The 18325-nt window shown below is 40.1% G+C and overlaps 1 protein-coding gene across 2 annotated transcripts in view; it reads left to right on the top strand.

Annotated features, from left to right (window-relative positions):
* LOC117820021 (protein FAM126B-like) overlaps positions 1–18325 on the top strand; it is a 67937-nt gene that overhangs the window by 29927 nt on the left and 19685 nt on the right. For both annotated transcript variants that reach the window (XM_034693634.1, XM_034693633.1), the window contains exons 3-7: positions 5719–5796; positions 7820–7921; positions 9783–9962; positions 13696–13776; positions 17821–17936. In XM_034693634.1, the coding sequence (XP_034549525.1) occupies positions 5746–5796; positions 7820–7921; positions 9783–9962; positions 13696–13776; positions 17821–17936 (530 nt within the window). In that variant the 5' untranslated portion in view covers positions 5719–5745. The remainder of the gene's footprint in view (positions 1–5718; positions 5797–7819; positions 7922–9782; positions 9963–13695; positions 13777–17820; positions 17937–18325) is intronic.

Below are 18325 nucleotides of genomic sequence, written 5' to 3'. Positions count from 1 at the left end.
AGATTTGATTTTTGTTTATCCCTCAGGTTTTATGCCGTCACTTTTATCTGTTGTCTTTGTGTCATTAAACCAAAACACAAACAGCTCTGTCTTAAAGCTGTTAGTCTCAAAAAGGGAAACATCAAATCTGACAGCTGTTCCTGTTTTATTTCTCACATTGTTAGATTTTTATAATAATTGAGTATCAGTTCATGTCTAACCTGCCTCCAACTGCAGCGCTCTGATTATTATCCATCATGAGAGCAGCTTCATTAAGGGCAAGGCAGCTCAGTCTCAGGACCCTCTTGCTTTTATCTGCTTCTTCTTCTCCTCCTCCTTGTTTTCATCCTCATCTTTGCGTTCATCATCTTCTTCACGATCATCTGTTGCCTCATTCGTTTTCCTCTTCTTCTGCTGCTTTTGCCTCTCTTTCCGCCTCTCTTTGTTGTCCTTCTTCTCCTTCCTACCATGAAATCTGGTCTGCCATGCAGGAAAATAATCAACAATAAAACATTTAAAACTCATAACTAGGGATGCAACAATATCAAAATCTCACGGTACGATATCGTCATGGTATTAAGGCCACGGTACGGAATTAGAATAAACACACTTACTGTAATTGAACACAAACATAATGCTCAAATGTTCTAATCACATGTATTACTACCAACGGGTACGCCTTGAGCTCTCATGCTGTCATGAGGTAAACCTAGTTGAAATGCTTCACGAATTGATGTTTGGCCTCGCTTGCTTCTTCCTTTCAAATCAAGAATCTTTTCCGGGTGACGATTCATCAAGTGCCTTCTCAGATTACTTGTATTCCCCGACTCGTAAACGATCGCGGTCTGGCAGTGTCTGCAAACAGTTTTTTTTGCATGTCCGTCATGTTTTCTCCTCGATCGTTTTTGTTTACTGCAGAACCAAAATGCGTCCATACTTCTGATTTAAACTTTGCAGGAGGTTCCACTAGTTTAAGTTTTCCGCTCTGCTCCCCCTCTGTGCTTTCTGCATTCCTGGGAGATGATGTTTGCTTCTCAGACTGGCCCACTCAATAGCGCCAGAAAAAAACTACACTAGCGGGAGTACTCCCAGTCCCCGTTTGATACCGTCACATGCCACGGCATTATTTTGAGAATTTTGAAACCGAGATACCATGATATTTGCAATACCGTTACATCCCTACTGATAACAAATCTGTCAAACTTGGAACTAAATTTCAGATTCTCAATGCAATGATGGCTGCACGTGTTTCCTTGCAGGTAACCATGGCTAACAGATGAGGAACAATGGTGTCATGCACCATCTTCCTTTTAAAGTGTCCAGTCACTCAATCATGACAGATTGATCGCCAGCCTTGTCCTCATCAACACCCACACCTGTGTTAATGTGTGTGACATCTGTGTGTCATTGAAATTATGTTAGCTGGTCCTTTTGTGGCAGGGCTGAAATGCAGTGGAAATGTGTTTTTGGTGATAAAGTTCATTTTCAAGGCAAAGAGGGACTTTGCAATTAATTGCAGTTGAGCTGATCACTCCTCATAACATTCTGGAGTATATGCAAATTGCCATTATAAAAACTGAAACAGCAGACTTTGTGAAAATTAATAGTTGTGTCATTCTCAAAACTTTTGGCCATGACTGTAGTCTGGATAGCTAATTTCTCAATTTGCTCTCACTGTGAGGGGGGTGAATTTTTTTCTAACGCGGCAATTTCAAAGATATTGAGATTACGCGTCTTCCAATGAGAGGCACAGCTGACTTGATTGACAGGCGGGAACACTGTAGCTGTTGGCTAGGAGACTCAAACTTCACCTCTTTACATCACAATCGCTCGACAGCAGCAATATGGCTGCAGACAACAATTGGCCTCAAAACAGCGCTTCAGAAACAGATGGGGAACGTCATGGATCCTACGTCAATATTTAATATAATCTATGGTCTCTACACGTATGAACAGCTGTCATCACAACCCTATTGGCTGCCTAAAATAAGTGAAACAGCCGCAGACTTTCCAAATACAACTGACAGCTCAGCATGACGCTCTGTTGGTGGCAGAGCTGGTGTTTATATATATATATATATATATATATATATATGATGGTTACGATATGAACATCCTATATCTGTGAAGGTTTTGTGCTTTGTTATTTGGAGACATGTGACGTACACGTTCATGATGTATTCAGTCTGGGCAGTTCTTGTCAGCCTCGACTCACTGCCACACAGCTTTCATAACATTAGTTGTTTTTTTCAAAAACAGTCATAACTCGGTGGTGAATTTTTTTTGCCATTGCCTGAAAGTCACTAGACTGCAGTTCCCATGGTAACTGATAAGCCTGCCCCGGCCAATGGAGAACTTCACTTCAGCGAGTCTTTGACAGTTTGACAAGCCAGAGGAAATGAATGACTCAGCCTTTCATGAAGAGCTGAACAAGCTAACTAAATGGAGCCTTTCAATTCACAGATTAAAGGAGAGCACTCGCACAAAAAGATTAGACCGGTTCAGATTGTCATCTGCTCGGAGTGGCGACCGTGATCTCCGTCTCCTCCAGACAGAACAAATCAGAAATCTTGTATCTCCAAACCTGTCCTGTTACATTTCCTGGTACCATTCAGGGAGCCAAGATGAGAGCGAGCAGGCAGGCTAAGTAATCTCCTAGTCTGGATGAAAATTCTGATTTGCAGAGGTATCAAAACGATAACATGAACATGAAAAAAAAAAAAAAAAGAAAAGTACATTCTATTTTATGTTGTTTATAAATAGAAAAAAAGAAGAGTTAGGAACCACAAAAAATCCAAATACACATTTTTTTAATCTAATTTTTAACTTCATTATTAACCATTTAAATCAAGATTTAGTCCATCGGTGTTTTTTAATTCTCACAGATCATGGTTCAATGAGGATAACTCACTCGTTTTTAATTAAAATTCATATTAAAACTTTAGTGTACATTGGAAAGCCCAAAATATAAATACAATAGTTTTTCATGACATTGATTTTTGTTTATTTTGTTTTAAATTTTATTTTTATTTTATTTTTTTTATTTTTTATGAAGTGATGTTGATAAATTAACGCGACACCTCTTCTGTCACATGCTGCCCAGATTTTAATGCTGCATTTAGCTGGTTTGGAAGACATATATTGCCTAAAATAGACTTTAAAAAGGGTAAATTTGACCCGCAACATAACAGGAGGGTTAAAGAACACTTGTCATAGCAGTAAAGACTGACTAATTATTCGGATAGTGAGCTGTGGAATGATAAAAATGACCTTTAATATAAAAATCAATATCATTTAGCTACATTGTATTTTAAAGCATCAATCCTAATCCCCATTTTCAGGCCTTGAATAAAATTGTAATTGCAGTATTTCATTGTTTACATTGACTTTTTTTTCCCAGCAAAACTAATCAAGTTTACATTTCCTGTCCTGGGGTATGAAACAGAGAAAGTGAAATGTAAATCCAGAGAGGCCTTCAAGCTGTTGCAAGCTTCCTGGCCTGTAATGACTCTGGTGTAACAAATGAGATTAAACAGGGGTGTGTCACCATTCTGGCTTACTGTTAGCTTAAGCATTAAGACTGTGCACATAAACACACAGTTTCAGTCTATGTGGGACTCACAGAAAGACACTCACGGTGAACATTTAAGCAGAGGTTTCTTAAATCTGACAAATTCTGCATAATGCACATTCCCAAGTTTGTGCCTACACCGTCTTTACTCTTACATCTGCCCCGCTCTCTAAGTCTTAACTGCTCAGCTCCCTGAATAACTGTCCATGTTTAATCAGTTTGCTCAGTTCTGTTTGCTTGCATGTATGAAAGTTAACCAGGGGACACTGACCCAGATACAGCCGCAATGAGTTTATTTACATCACTCTTCTGTCACATGTCTCTTGCTGTGGGAGCACAAAGGGAGGAGCATGAAGAGGGCAGTGAACAGGTCACATATTTTATTGCGATAGGTTATTAGCACTATGTGACTTTTATGAAATAGATCTCAAAACAAATGAAAAGAGAGGAATGTATATTTATGTTTCCCATTCATCTTTTCATCCTGCTCTTAATTTCATTCTCATCTAAGGAATTGGATCAAAAGCTTAGACTGAGGGGATTTTTCTTGAATCATGCAGGTATCAGATTCAGTGTCCTGCAGAAGTTAAATAAGGGCACTTACCTCGAATGGGATCTTCCCACTTAGAAATTAGAATACATGGAGTTAGCCCTAATCCCTAATCCCATCAACTCAAAACCAGAAGAAAGCCTTTTGGAAGGTGGAAGCAGCTGAGCACATTAAGCTGACGTCTAAAACACACTGGCATGATACGCTGGAAATGACATGGTGGATTAGAGTGACACAAACTAATTATATTCCTAAATCAAAACATAAAGAGGGATGCATATCCTGATAACAGTCGACTCATGTTTTCAAAAAGGCCTTGTGTTCATGACTTGCTCTTTTGCTCTGTGTTGTGTCCTGTAATATTTGAATTCTAGCTTCATTGAATTCAGTTTGATTTGATGCTGTTTTGAGTTCTTAAAGGCTAATAATGGTAGCTATATTGTAGCAGTCTTAAGTGAAAGTAGTCATAAGGTGTGAAATAATTTTGACATTAATTCTAAAATTACATAAACATTATTCATCTCAGTCTGTTTGGTAGCTTGGCTCACACTTTGTCTCACAACGACGTAACTTAAATCTGTACCCAAGCTGTCTCTGGAGTCTGTGAATGTTCCACCTCTCACTCTACGCAAACACACACACACGCATGCATGCACGCACGCACACACACACTTTCTGAGACACATGTCTCCTTCATAGCTCGCCTTTTTATGGGATAATTAATTTTTTTCCATGGGATGAAGTCTGAAGGAGAAATGGCTTTTTATTTTGGGCAGTTTGCTGAAGTTATTTTTAGCTGCTGCATACAGAGAACAAGAGCAGGGATAACAGTGTGACTGAAGCCTGGGATTAGAATATGTTTGAATATGTGTCGTGAATAAATCTGGGATAAAATGTAGGAAACTCAGGTCAGCAGCTCTCTGGTTATTTCACTTCTTTTATTTAATTATTAAGTGATTTTTGATGTTAGAAGAGTTTTTGTTTTATTTCTCTTTGAGGTTCCATGAAAACCTCATAGCAAGTTACATTTTATTTTTATTTTTTCTTTGTTGAGGTTTTGTGTCTCTTTCAGAAGTTTTTGTAGAAATGCGTATGCACCCTAAACAACAAAGACTGCAGCTTAACCGCTCTGCATTTAAACTTTCAAGGGGAATCCTGTCTGACTTCCTGTAATGTTCATGTCATCTCTGATCCCTGGTGACCGATGAGGTCACTGAATTGGCCCCTTATGTAACAGTGCAGCCAGCGTCACAGCTTCCATACTCAGAGACATTGAAGGCCAACTGAGCTTTGACCACCGATGACAACCCTGCCTCATCAGATTTCAGGTGTCTGAAGTTTTCAGTTAATTCCTGCATATTTGGAAGGGTAGAAGCATTATGAACTGTGGTCTTGGTCATTTTGCTGTCAGTTCTTTTGAAGCATGAGGACTTTGAAAATTGTAAAATGACTCAAACATGGAACTTGCCATCATGTGTCTATTAAGATAAGATAAGATAAGATAAGATAAGATAAGATACTCCTTTATTCATCACACAATCGGGAAAACATGTCATTACAGGCACAAACTGTACATTTTGAAAAAGCACCTAATTTTCTCTGTTTGTCCATCCACCAGGCAGCTGAGGGGGGGTCTCTGAAGAAGATGCTGGGTTCAGAGCGCAGTGTTGTCGAAGAATGGCTCTCAGAATTCAAGGTAAAGGCTGTCACCTCCTCTGCTTCTCCATCATGACTCATGAAAGTGAAATGTTCTCCCTGAGGTCATCTTTTGGAGGCTTTTTCTCTCCAAAACCACAAACTGTGGGCGTAACTGCTCTGATTATTAAAGAGTATTGAGCCTGCGAGTTTTTGCATGTCATCTGTATTCTTCCAACCTTGCAGGCCTTTTGATTATAACTATTCTATTAAGTGAATTCATGCAAGAATTGCAGCTTACTAAGAACAGGTAAGACTCAGGGCCAGCTCTATATTGTCACCTCTAGTTTCATCAACGTAAACTTGACATGAATCATGTTTCAGGCTCAACACGTCAGCTAAACCTCAAAGCATTTTCCCATCGCAGTGAACAGACCCACTTTGATTCAATCTGTGAGACTTGCCTGACATTCAACAGAAGGGTATCATATCCAAGCATAAATATTTGTTTTGTTATAAGCAGACATCCATCCAAAATAATACAATTAAAACAGATTTATTTGTAAGTAGAACTTTATCAAGTATTAAATATTTTATTGAACATCAATTATTTCATTGAAGAACAAAAATATGAATGTTGAGTTAAATATTACTCATCCCCCGACCCAACCCATTCAAAAATTGACAAAAATGCAATCCCAATGAGTCCCATTCAACATGCAAATAAAAAAGCATCTTCCCTCAAGCTTTTAAAGCCTAGCCTCTGCAGGATTCTAGAAATCATCTGTGCATGTGATGGAGGAATGCACAGTGCATGTAGGGGGCATGGTCTTAATTCCCATGGAAAGTTTCCAACTTTGAAAATTCCCGGTATTTTGCAACCCTAGCCGCAATACACAATGCCATCTGTCCACACTGTGCTTGTTCACATCCAGTTGGTATTGGCATTTTAGCATTATGGCAGTAACCATTAACTGGAGCTACAGCCTTGACTAGTGGTAGATGGCTTTGTTACAGCTTAGACAAAATATGACCAGCATGCTGGGCCAACAATGTTGAAATTATTATTAATTATTTTGGGTGACTAATTCTGGTGCCGACTTGCGAGAGCGATGACGTTGAATTGACTAAGCACGCACATCCATGGTCCCAAGTATATGTTACCTTCTCGAATGTCAATCAGCTATACATACTTGGGATACTTTACAACACAAAAAGTGTTAGCAAAACAACTCTGAGCAATTTGGTAGTGTTGGCATGAGATTCTGCTACTTTACACAGTTGCACATAAGGGACATTAGGGGTTCTTTTGTATTTAGAGAGATAGCAGAGGAGCACACCAAATTGTGAAAGCGAGAGAAAGAGGGAGTATGATGAATAGCAAGGCAAATAGATCGGTATGACTCATTGTGTGAGTGGTGCAGGCCGGGCGGGCACACTGTGTTCTGTCCTCAAAATGACCATAGTTGGGCCGTGCTGAGCGGATATCTCTCTGCCGTCTGTCATCTGCAGACAAACACACAATCTTGACCATTTAAAGAATTCCACCCCAGGATGTTCAGTGCCTGCCAGATATCAATCCTCTGTGTTGCTCAGTGCCTTCAACCCAAACTAACTAGTATTGTTCCTGCTGGTTATTGTCACACGGTTACAGGTACACTTGAGACATTTTCACGTGAGTGTTTGTGAAGGTTAGAGGACAGCAAATTTGTTGAGTGATCATTGCAAGGAATGATGGTTAGTATGTGTCCAAAATCTAAATTTGCTGCTCCCTGTTGAGGGAAATTTTGAGTGGATGTTATATAAGACAAACTGAGTAAACAATGGGAGTGATTTCAGACACGGTTGGTGATAACTGTGTAAAATGCCTCTCCTAAAAAGGTTCAACTAAAGCAGCAAGAGGATCAAACACAGTTTGTTCAGGCCCATATAGTCAAGGTTTCTCATTCACATAATAATGGTGACTATTTAGAATGATGCAAGTGAAAATGATTCATTCTGTCTCATACCTCCAGTCTTGTCAGGAAATGTAAGAATTACGTGCAGTTGCTGAGCAAACTTTTTCTTTCTTCTTCTTCCTCCAGTCCTTACCGGAAACCCACATCCACAGCTACGCTGGCAGCCTTCACCTGAAGAAGACCCTGGTGCCAGCACTTTACAGAGTCATCCAGGACCCCAACAATGAGGTGAGGCCACACACGCATGCAGGGGTCTGAAGTGAAGTCCTGTTTTTAGCTCACAGAAATGTACTGGTTGTGACTCACATCATGTAGTCTCAGTTGGAAGTGAGCAAGAAAACTGACACACAGCGGTGTCTGCAGGCTACACATGCACACCTAAAACACAAGCACACTGTACTCTGAGAGAGTGTGAGGGACGGGCACAGGGCCAGGAGCTTTACCTGTGAGATGACGCACAGTGTGTTGAACTCACATGCACACAGCTTTCTGCACATCTGCTGCTCCTGCTAAAAAGCTACATGCTTATTTAAGATGCAAGCACAGATAGATGTAAACACAGATACCGTATAGAAGCAGACTTGGCCACAAGCCTAATTTATTATTAGGTGCACTGCATCATGTACGCTCTATTTTTAATGCCCAAGTGTTTCCTGTTCTAGCAAAACTAGAGTAGTGTTTTCTCTCTTTATCAAATGACACCAATCTGAGCAAAGGCCCGAGGCACTAAATGCATCTCATACGACTTTAATTTCCCCTTAATGAAACAGTCTGTGCCCCCCATTCTCTCATGAATGAGCTTGGGTGTCAGGCAGCGGAGGACCTAAATTCGATTAGTGTTGTCAATCTGGTTACGCAATCCCATTAATGATCAGAGAGGCGATCCAGCCCAGAGAGTTCAAACAACAGTGTGCTTGCGTATGGAGAGAGAGAGAGAGAGGGGGAGAGGTTGCACAGTGCAGTTGAATATTGTATGTTTCTTACTGATGACATGGAGGGACAAATGCCTCACCAAGTTCATTAATAAGTTAGCTGCTTCTTTCAGGGTCAGTCACAGTGCAACACACACACACACGCGTACCAAATACACACATTAGCAGAAGTGCTGTGTGGGCACTCACTTCACTGACCCCTGGACAGTATAAACACATTGGCTCAGCTGGCTCCCCTGAGACTACATCTGACCAGACTTCCATTGTAGTGATTTATCCCCTCTGCTCCTACACGCCTCCCTCTATTGACGGACTGCAAAACTTTCCCTCCATCTGTCCACTCTGCTGTGATACAGTCAGGCTGACATTCATTCATGCTTTGAAATAAGAGCTGTGCAGGAGTTATAGTGTCTCTGAGTATTTACAACCGCGTATAGAGTTTTAGAAGTGAGAGAATAGGGTTCCATCACACTATCATATCTCTCTCTACACCACGCCCAGTGCTAAATGTTGTATACTGCGCATCTCTTTGGGAATCTGTATATGTTAATATGATGAATAAGTTTAACTCATATGATTATATAAATGTATTTATTACATTAAATTAGGGATGCACGATATTGGATTTTTTACCGATATCCGATATGCCGATATTTTACAACTCATTTAGCCGATTACCAATACCGATATTTTTTTTCTGCACACTTAAGTAAACCTTACCTCTGTTCACAGGAACATGTGAAAAGTTCAACTGCACAGCAATTAAACCTAAATTAAATAAAATGGTTTACTCTTTGACAGTAAATGTGCCTAAATTAGTCAGCTACACGTTCCTTACAGACTGCTGCTTAAAAATTCAATTTAACTTAACCAACATGTGGGCAGCAGCCCATTATTTTATTGGTTAATTATATCGGCGTGTTGGCCGATATCCGATTTGTTCATTTTAAAGCCAATATCTGCCGATACAGATAATGTGCCGTTAATATTGTGCATCCCTACTTTAAATCATTAACCTGTCTTTACTTATTCACCAATACTGTCCTGTTTTATCATAACTAGATGCTGCAACTCATTAGTCATATTGTTTTTACACAAGGGTCTCAGACTTGTATGTATTTGCATTAACCTTTGTGTCCCCTCCCACTCCAACCCAGCTACTGGAGCCTGTGTGCCACCAGCTGTTCGAGCTGTACAGGAGCTCTGAAGACCGCCTGCGCCGCTTCACCCTGCAGTTCCTGCCTGAGCTGGTGTGGGTATATCTGCGTGTCACGGCCAGCAGGGATCGCCAGAGTAACGGGTGCATTGAGGCACTCCTACTGGGCATGTATAACCTGGTAGGTGTCAGCCCCAGTACCATTGCCAGTGCCATTTTGCATCCCCAATATCAACATATGCTTAATGTGACCAATAGGGATACAAATTAGGCCAAGAGGAATGCAATATAGCTCTCAGTATGTTTTTGTGTGCCATTTTGCATCCCCAATTCCAGGGTTTGTGTATAGGGATGCAAAATAGCTTCTCCATCTCTGCAGAAATTGAGCTGTCAATAATAAAAAGCAACTAAGCTTATTTAAAGAGTAAAAATTACCCAATGATCTCTGCAATCCAGATGAGTAATAGTTATTTACATGGACTTTTTAAGCAACTGTGTACCCTAAATAATTAACCAAGAAATGTGTTGAATAAGTGTCCTTGAGAAAAACTGTATCCCCACAGCAGAAAGGATGTTGAGCTGATTTGAGTTTCATAGTATATTTTTAGCTTTATGTTGCCACTTGAGGTTGCTTATGTTGTTTGTTTGTTTCTGACCTTCATAGAGATGACCTATTTAAATAAGGATTCTTGCTAGCTCAGGCATGTTAACATATTACATATTTTAAGTCCTCAGATTAGTGAATGACTAAACAAACCCTAATGTCCACAGGATGGCCACAGTTTACAAATTCCCACAGTGGAACTTAACATCAAACAGACAATATGATTTGTAGCTAAACAGGATGGTTTGGTTTGTGGCAAGTTTATATACCCAGCCATGCTTTGTTCCCCCTTTCTCTTCTCTCTATAGAATGCATACATCGCTCATTAGCAGCCTCAGTTTCATACTTTGAAGATTACATAATAACGTATGCAATTTAGCTACTGCTTGAAAATGATTAATATTGGGATACTTTTAGCAGTATGGCTACCCTGATGATGGTTGTGTTTTTGTAGCAGTTATTCAACTATGAATGTGTCAAAAGCAAAGACGTTTCAACACGGCTTTAAAATCATTTTTAAATCATAAAGCCGTGGCAGAGATCGCCGGTGTTTTGGTTTAAACAGCGACCCTGTTAACTGCCGACTTTCAGCCGGATACATCCCTCACAAACGTCTTTAGACGATCACTTTTAAAACCCTAACACCGGGAGAGACGCATTCGCAGGTGCGCTGAGAGAAGACTACTGTTACGAGCTGCTAAATCAAGAGAATCACAGCTTCTTTTGTTTAAAAGTACACACACATACAATAAAGATAGAACAAATAAAAACTAATGAAAGAAAGAGAAATCAAGTGAATCACACGTGTTTGATATTTTTGTGGACAACAGGCGGAATAAAAACACTTCAGTTAATCTGCAAATCAAACACGTTCAGCATTGCAGGCCCTGCCCCCCAAAAGCCCCGGGGCTTTTTGAAAAGTACTACCCCCCCTAGCAGGGTCTTTTTATGAACTGATCTTAGACCCTAGTTCCACCGGTTGAAACGCACGTAGTTCAGGGGTAAAGTCCCTAGTTCAGGGGTAAAGTTCCTCCGGTCGAAAAACGCCTTATGTCACAGTTCTTAAATGGTGTTCTTGGCAATACTAAAAACATGGTTGTCATAGTGTAAACCTTTCGAGCCTGATTGAGTGGGAACATTAGTGAGGCTGTAAGCCTGTTGACATTAAAGGCAATCTACAGGGAGAAGCTCTTTTAATGGATAGACCCAGGATAGATTGCATCACCAGGAAGAACCCTGGGGGGCACTGAGCTAAGAGCTGGAGATATCAATAGGAAGAGCTCCATGTCAGGCAGCATGGCCCAAGGTATATCCATGCATAATTTATTTATCTGTACAACTGAAACACACACTCTTACACACACATACTACATGCTCATGCCTCTGGTCAGTGACAACTAAGCTCTGATAAACTGCTTTGCCTTCAGCAGCCCCATCAGATATTCAGAGATATACTGCCTGCCAGTGAAGGGCAGGATGAGGCCCGGACTGACATTACACTCACAGAGAATAGGCGATGAAAGGGATAAAAGCCATTTCGGTACCATGTTCCAAATTGTAGATTATGGCTGGTGGGCGTGTGGCAGGATAAAACTGATGTTGTGTTTTGTTTTCTTCGCATCATTGTACAAGCTGTGACCTCATGCAAAAGGAAAACAAAACCTGACCATAAAATCAAGTAAGGGATAATGTATAGTGAGTTGGTAGTTATGGGGATTAAAAACGTTACAGGGTGAGCAAGTCTTGTCTCAGCCTGAAGGAATTCTCATCCACATAACCACCAATATTGTCAACATCTCTATCTCAGCTCTTTTTTTTTTTATCTCCCTGGCTGCTTCTGCACAGTTTTTCCCCTCCTTTTCTTTTCTTTTGCTGGTGACTGGTCAGATATTAACTAAATAATTAAAGCTTGGGTTGGTAGTCACGGAAAACTAGCATGAATTTGAATGTAGCATGTCCTCAGGACTCCGTCTAACTCCTCCCCTCCTCCCCTTGGAGCTCCTCCAAAACGACGCCCCCACTCACATGCACGAGCGCTGCTGCTTCGCGACCATATGATCGTGACTGATTAAACCAGTCCACAGCACATCGTTTGTGTTTACGTCAACTCATGTCTCACTCAGCGGTAAGAAAAAACCAAAACATTATCATAGTGAAAGTTAAAAACACAAACAAACTTGAAATGTACACGCAGGAGGCGAGCAGAATGGCAGGACGGGATTTGATTGGTTTCATAATTTGGCTCCTGATGGCAGGGATTGGTTGGTGTTTCCCCAGGTTAACTCCGGCTGTAGATAGAGGCTTTTTGTCACTCTTTTCTAAGAACATATTATGTATTGATTGCCATCGGGATATAAAGATAATTTTAACCAGTATAACAAAAAGTGTATCTAAATCTGACTACCAACCCCAGCTTTAAGTGTAATATTAAAAATGTCCCTAATTCTTCACTAATTTATAATGCTGACAGAAACAAACATTTTGCCACAGTGTCAACAGGCAGAGGTGACATATGGGATTAGGCTTTTGATTTTGTTGTTGGGAGATAATGGCCATCACAATGAGCCTTTGACCAATTAGAATCAAGCACAGCTGGGTAAAAGTACCCCCCACCCCCCCACCCCACCCCTTCTTAATCCAGTTTACATTATAAAGGTAAATAATTTACACACTCAAAGAAAGCCTGATTATTTCTTCTTTTTAGTCACTTTACAATACCAGTTGAGCTCACACGAGGTAAAAACTGTTACTTTGAAAACTCCTTCACACTAATTAAACCCTCTTTAGCATCACGTAATAGGTTTATAGAACAAAGTCAGGATAACAAGTGCTTTCTGCCAAATGAAAAATGCCCAGCGTTGCGTCTCAGTGAATGAGCTTCATCATGGTTTTCCCTGTGATCGTGACTAGTGGAGATAATCAGGGAATGTGTTTAGAGATGGCATCGTTTACAGTGATGCATTCGTCATCGTGTTTTGTATCGCAGTGTGAAATTGAAATCGAATAGGGAGGGTGCTGCCAGTGACATTTAATCTGTCAGAGTCAATAACATGTGGCAGCAGATTGTTTTTTACACTCGCACAACAATGTGAGGGACAGTGATTGTACAGATATTGGAAAACATATGTCACTAAATACATTCCCTGGTCCCCAGAGAGGGGCTAAACTTGGTTGATTATGGAGTAAGAAGTCTGCATACAGATCCGACTTGCACTAACTCTCAGTATAATTAAGAATCAAGGATCAAACTGTTTAATGACGCAGCCTTTTCTGACTCTGCATCCTTCTCTTTGTTCTTGTTTTTTTGCAGGAGATTGTGGACAAGGATGGCAACAGCAAGCTCCTCTCCTTCACAATCCCATCTCTGTCCAAACCATCGATATATCATGAGGTGGGTCTCCTGTCTGACCTATTAATCAGGTTCTTTCTCACACGGGTCTCCCTGACCCCTATCTCCCTTTCTCTCTTCTGACTTTGCCTCCTTCCTACTGACTTTTGAGCATTACAGAAACTAACTGAGGAGGCTATTTGGAAGATGACACCTCCTCAGTGTCCATTTTAATTACCTTCAGCTTCAGGGCTTATCCCTCTGCGTGTGCCGTCACAACTGAAAGCTTTCAATATTGAATGTCTTAGAGGGAAGTTTGTCCAATCTAAAATACGCTCCTCTTTATGACAGACAGCTTTTCTCATTACCTTCATGTGCTGCCAATTTGTTTTTAGGACACAAACACACTAAAATGTCTCTGTCAGAACGACTTTTCTTACCTTTTGTTTCTAACGCTATTTGAACTTTGACTGACTTTGGTACATGTGAGGCTCAACAAAGATCTTGGTAGGAATAAATTAATCTGAAATGTGTTTATTAATTTATTTTAGAATAAGGTTACTCTTAACTGTGCGTTCATCCCTGTTTAGTTCTGTTTGAGTCACTCTGTCATGCTGGGTCTGTGCCACCCCCACATCCACTGACCTGACTGCTGAAACAGGGCGGCAATATCGACTGTTGTGATGAGGTGGAATTCCTTTACCAAGATGTCTAACAAGAAATGCTGACCTAGGACCATTTTCTGGGGATATAAATAAGCAGGGTTTCTCATTGGCCAGCTATTTCAGTTTTTTACATAACAGTATATTTCCATGCAGTATGATGGACCTTAAGCAGGTGCTAGAGTGAGAGTGCGTGTAATTGTGGATGAGACTGCAGTATGTGGCGTGTGCTGAGAGCCATTTATTGCTGTAATTACAAGCTTGAGAGGCCTCGTCCTTCCATGCTGAGAGAATGAAGAAAGCATGGAGGTGGGGAGGAGGTGCAGGGTGTGTGTGTGTGTGTGTGTGTGTGTGTGTGTGTGTGTGTGTGTGTGTGTGTGTGTGTGTGTGTGTGTGTGTGTGTGTGTGTGTGTGTGTGTGTGTGTGTGTGTGTGTGTGTGTGTGTGTGTGTGTCTGTGTCTGTGTCTGTGTCTGTGTGTGTCTGTGTGTGTGTGTCTCTGTGTGTGTGTGTGTGTGTGTGAATGACAACAAGCCTCCTTGGCTGTAGTACAGACCAATGCATCATGTGACCACATCCCCAGGCGTGTATCTTTAACATACTCTCTCTCTCTCGCTGTCTGAGTCAATACCTCATCCCCTCCTTGTCTGCTCACATATGTCTTATGACGCATGTCTTATGATGCAATATCAATTTAATTCAATTTAGAGGTGACTTTCATTCCTTACAGTGACGTGGCTTCATGTATTCTGACTTTGAGAGGGACTTTACTCACTCTAATCAGTCATTGTTTCAGTTTTCAAGATGTCTAAGACAAAAGAGCGATACATCTACTGCCAGTTTCATCTTTATTTGATTTTGAATTTATGTTTCCAATTTCAGTTTTGTCTTATTCAGTTTTTAATGCTTTTTTAATTTTCTTTAAAGTGCAGAGGTAACGTTTAACTTTCATTACTTTTAGTTTTGGAGGTTTACTTTGTAATATGTTGTACTTTTCAGAGTTATGACCCAAAAGGACCAGCAAAGAAACTGTGAAGAAAAAAGCGGAATAATCTTTTATTTTAAATAACTTTATTCAAATACAAAGGATGAACATCAAAACCATCCACAAAAGACAAGCCACAGGGTTAAGAGTTGACGATCACTTTTACAAGAATGAAGTGAATCATATTTAAATGTTGTTACCTTTCAATGTGAAATATTTTACACAAGAATATCACATTTTTGGGATTCTTTTATATTTGAAGTTAAAGTAGATGTCATTAGTAGAGAGAATCCTAAGTTCAGGGTAGGTCCGTAATGTTTAATGCACCTGGCCACCAGGTCACCAAAGTCAGTGCCCCAGTTTGTCCTACCCAGTCCAAACAGTCTGGCTCTGCCCCTGCTAAGCTGTCGCTCTGGCGTCTGTCACTAGCTGGGTCTGTAGGTCCAGTTAATGACTACTGCCATAAAGCAACATGGATGTAAACAAGCACAGTGGACAGACAGCATCCCATAGTGCGATGCAGATTGACAGTATTTTGATCCAGAAAATGGACATAAAGTCGACTGTAGGCTGTGTCTGGTTAAACTTGCATCTAAGCAAAGACTAACATCCGCTAATGTTAGCCACACTCCTCACCGTGTTTAATAAATTATGGAAGATGTTGACTGTTTCTTCGTTTTTTCTTACCTCTAAACAAGTCAGTTAATCTGAGTTTAAATTTCTGTTTTGATGACTAGGAAACTAGTACCCCAGAATATCTCTAGTATGCAGGACCAGGAGAGATGCATCTGCAACATCACAAGTTGGATAAAAGAAAACAAGCTCTGTACATTTTTAGCATATAATAATAATAATAATAATAATAATAATAATAATAATAATAATAATAATAATAATAATAATAGTAAGAAGAAGAAGAAGAAGAAGAAGAATACATTTATTTGAATATCACTTTTTTTTTCAACTTGTTTTTATTATTTTATCATTTTCAGAACAAAAAAACAAAATTCAAGGCTCATTTTTAGTACGAAGCAGATTTTCAGACAAAGATATGTGCTGTCACCCCTTCCCCCAAGCACAGAAAAAAATAATAATAACAGACCTTTGACTCAAAAAGACATGACACATGACAAAAAGTAAGATTAACAAAGACAAAAGAAACAAACAAACACAAAAAGCAGAGAGAGAATAACAAAAACAAAAAACCAACAACAACACTAGTTTTAGCACATAAGTCCACTCTGACGGGTACTGGCTTTTTAACAGTGTATGTTTGAGATCTGAAGGTAAATAATCCAGAACAGGATTCCAGATCTTAAGGAATGAGCCTTCATTGGTCCTAAAAACGGCAGTTATCCTTTTGTGAGGCATCACATTGAAAATCTCCCTATACCACAGTTTTACTGTAGATGGGGTGTATATCACTTTTTGATACAAGTAACAAAGTGCTTCACAAGAACAATAAAAGCAAATGAAAGGTAAAATGTAAAAAAAAAATTCACAAAATAAAAGCTTTACGATAAAAGTTTGTTTTGAGAAGTGAAACAGAATGAGGGACTGACTTTGCAAGTCTGATTTCCTCTGGCAGGCTGTTCCACAGTCAGGAGGCTCTGAAAGCAAAGGGCCTGTCGCCTTTAGTTATTAGTCTAGATCGTGGAACAGCAAGCAGAGCACTGCTTCTCAGACTGCATCTTGGTTTATGGGGGGATAAGAGCTCAGAAGTGTATCGAGGGGCGGGTCCATGTTGTGCTTTAAACGTGATTAAAAGTATCTTCAAATCTAGCCTAAAAACAACAGGAAGCCAGTGTAGGGATTCTAAAATTGGGGTGATGTGGGAATTTTCTTTTTGTTCTAGTTAAAAGCCGGGCTGCTGCATTTTGCACTGTCTGAAGTCGGTGGATATTGTATTTGAATGACTGATATTGTTGCATAGAACTTATGTATTGTTATAAAATGGTAAATGTGTTGTGTTGTATTCCCAGGTCGTTATTGCAAATGAGAATTGGTTCTCAATTAACTCACCTGATTAAATAAAGGTTAAATAAATAAAAAAATAAAATATTCTTATATCTGCATATCTGTGTTTTAATGTTACTGATTGCTGTATTTAATTACACTGTACATGTAAAACCTAACTAGAGACAAGGTTTGAAAATTAACAACAGCTATAAACTCTGTGCAATGCATGAACGTCATGCTGTGTATTAGAATTATGTAAAACTAAATCAAACCTATCAAATAATTCAATTTAATTAAAAAATTTCACAAGTCTGAAAATTAATAACAGCAGATGTGAGCACAGCAAAGGCTCCAGTGTGTCACCTTGAGGGGCACAGCAGCTGCGTGTTTCTCTCAGCATCACTGCTGCCAAATTACCGGCATGGTGTAAAAGCCAACACGGTGGACAAGTGTTTAATTAACTGCGTTTGTCTTTTTGTGTGTCTGTGTTTGTGTGTGTGTAGCCTTCGAGTCTGGGATCCATGGCATTGACAGAGGGAGCTCTCAGTCAACATGACCTGATCAGAGTGGTGTACAGCGGCCTCCACCCTCAGAGGGAGACCTTCACGGCTCAGAACAGGTAACGCTCTGCTGTTAACAGAGAGGGAGTCATGGAGAGGCAGCACAAACATCATAAAAGGGAATAATTTGCAGCTGTAAGATTAATTGGTGAATGAATTACCAAAGAGTGAGAGTCGCTTATTTTGGGATACAGAGATTAGGCAGGAACATTGGCTGCTCCACCTCAGCACACAACAGGCAGCGTCACCAGTCAGAACGTTATCTTTCGCTCTAATTTTCATATTTTTCTCTCTTTTTTTCTGGTCTCTCTCGCCTCTCATCCTTCCTCACCAGATGTAACAGACCTCTTAAGATGATCAGAGCATAACCCTTGCGTCTCCTGGCCGTTCTCGGCAGGCCTGAAAGCTTTTTTGGCTCTCACATTTTCTCTGCTGCTCTGTATGAATG

This window comes from Notolabrus celidotus, chromosome 10 (assembly GCF_009762535.1).
Source record: "Notolabrus celidotus isolate fNotCel1 chromosome 10, fNotCel1.pri, whole genome shotgun sequence".
Classification (NCBI taxonomy): domain Eukaryota; kingdom Metazoa; phylum Chordata; class Actinopteri; order Labriformes; family Labridae; genus Notolabrus; species Notolabrus celidotus.
Note: the sequence above shows the minus strand (reverse complement) of the source record. Positions and strands in the feature narration are given on the sequence as shown.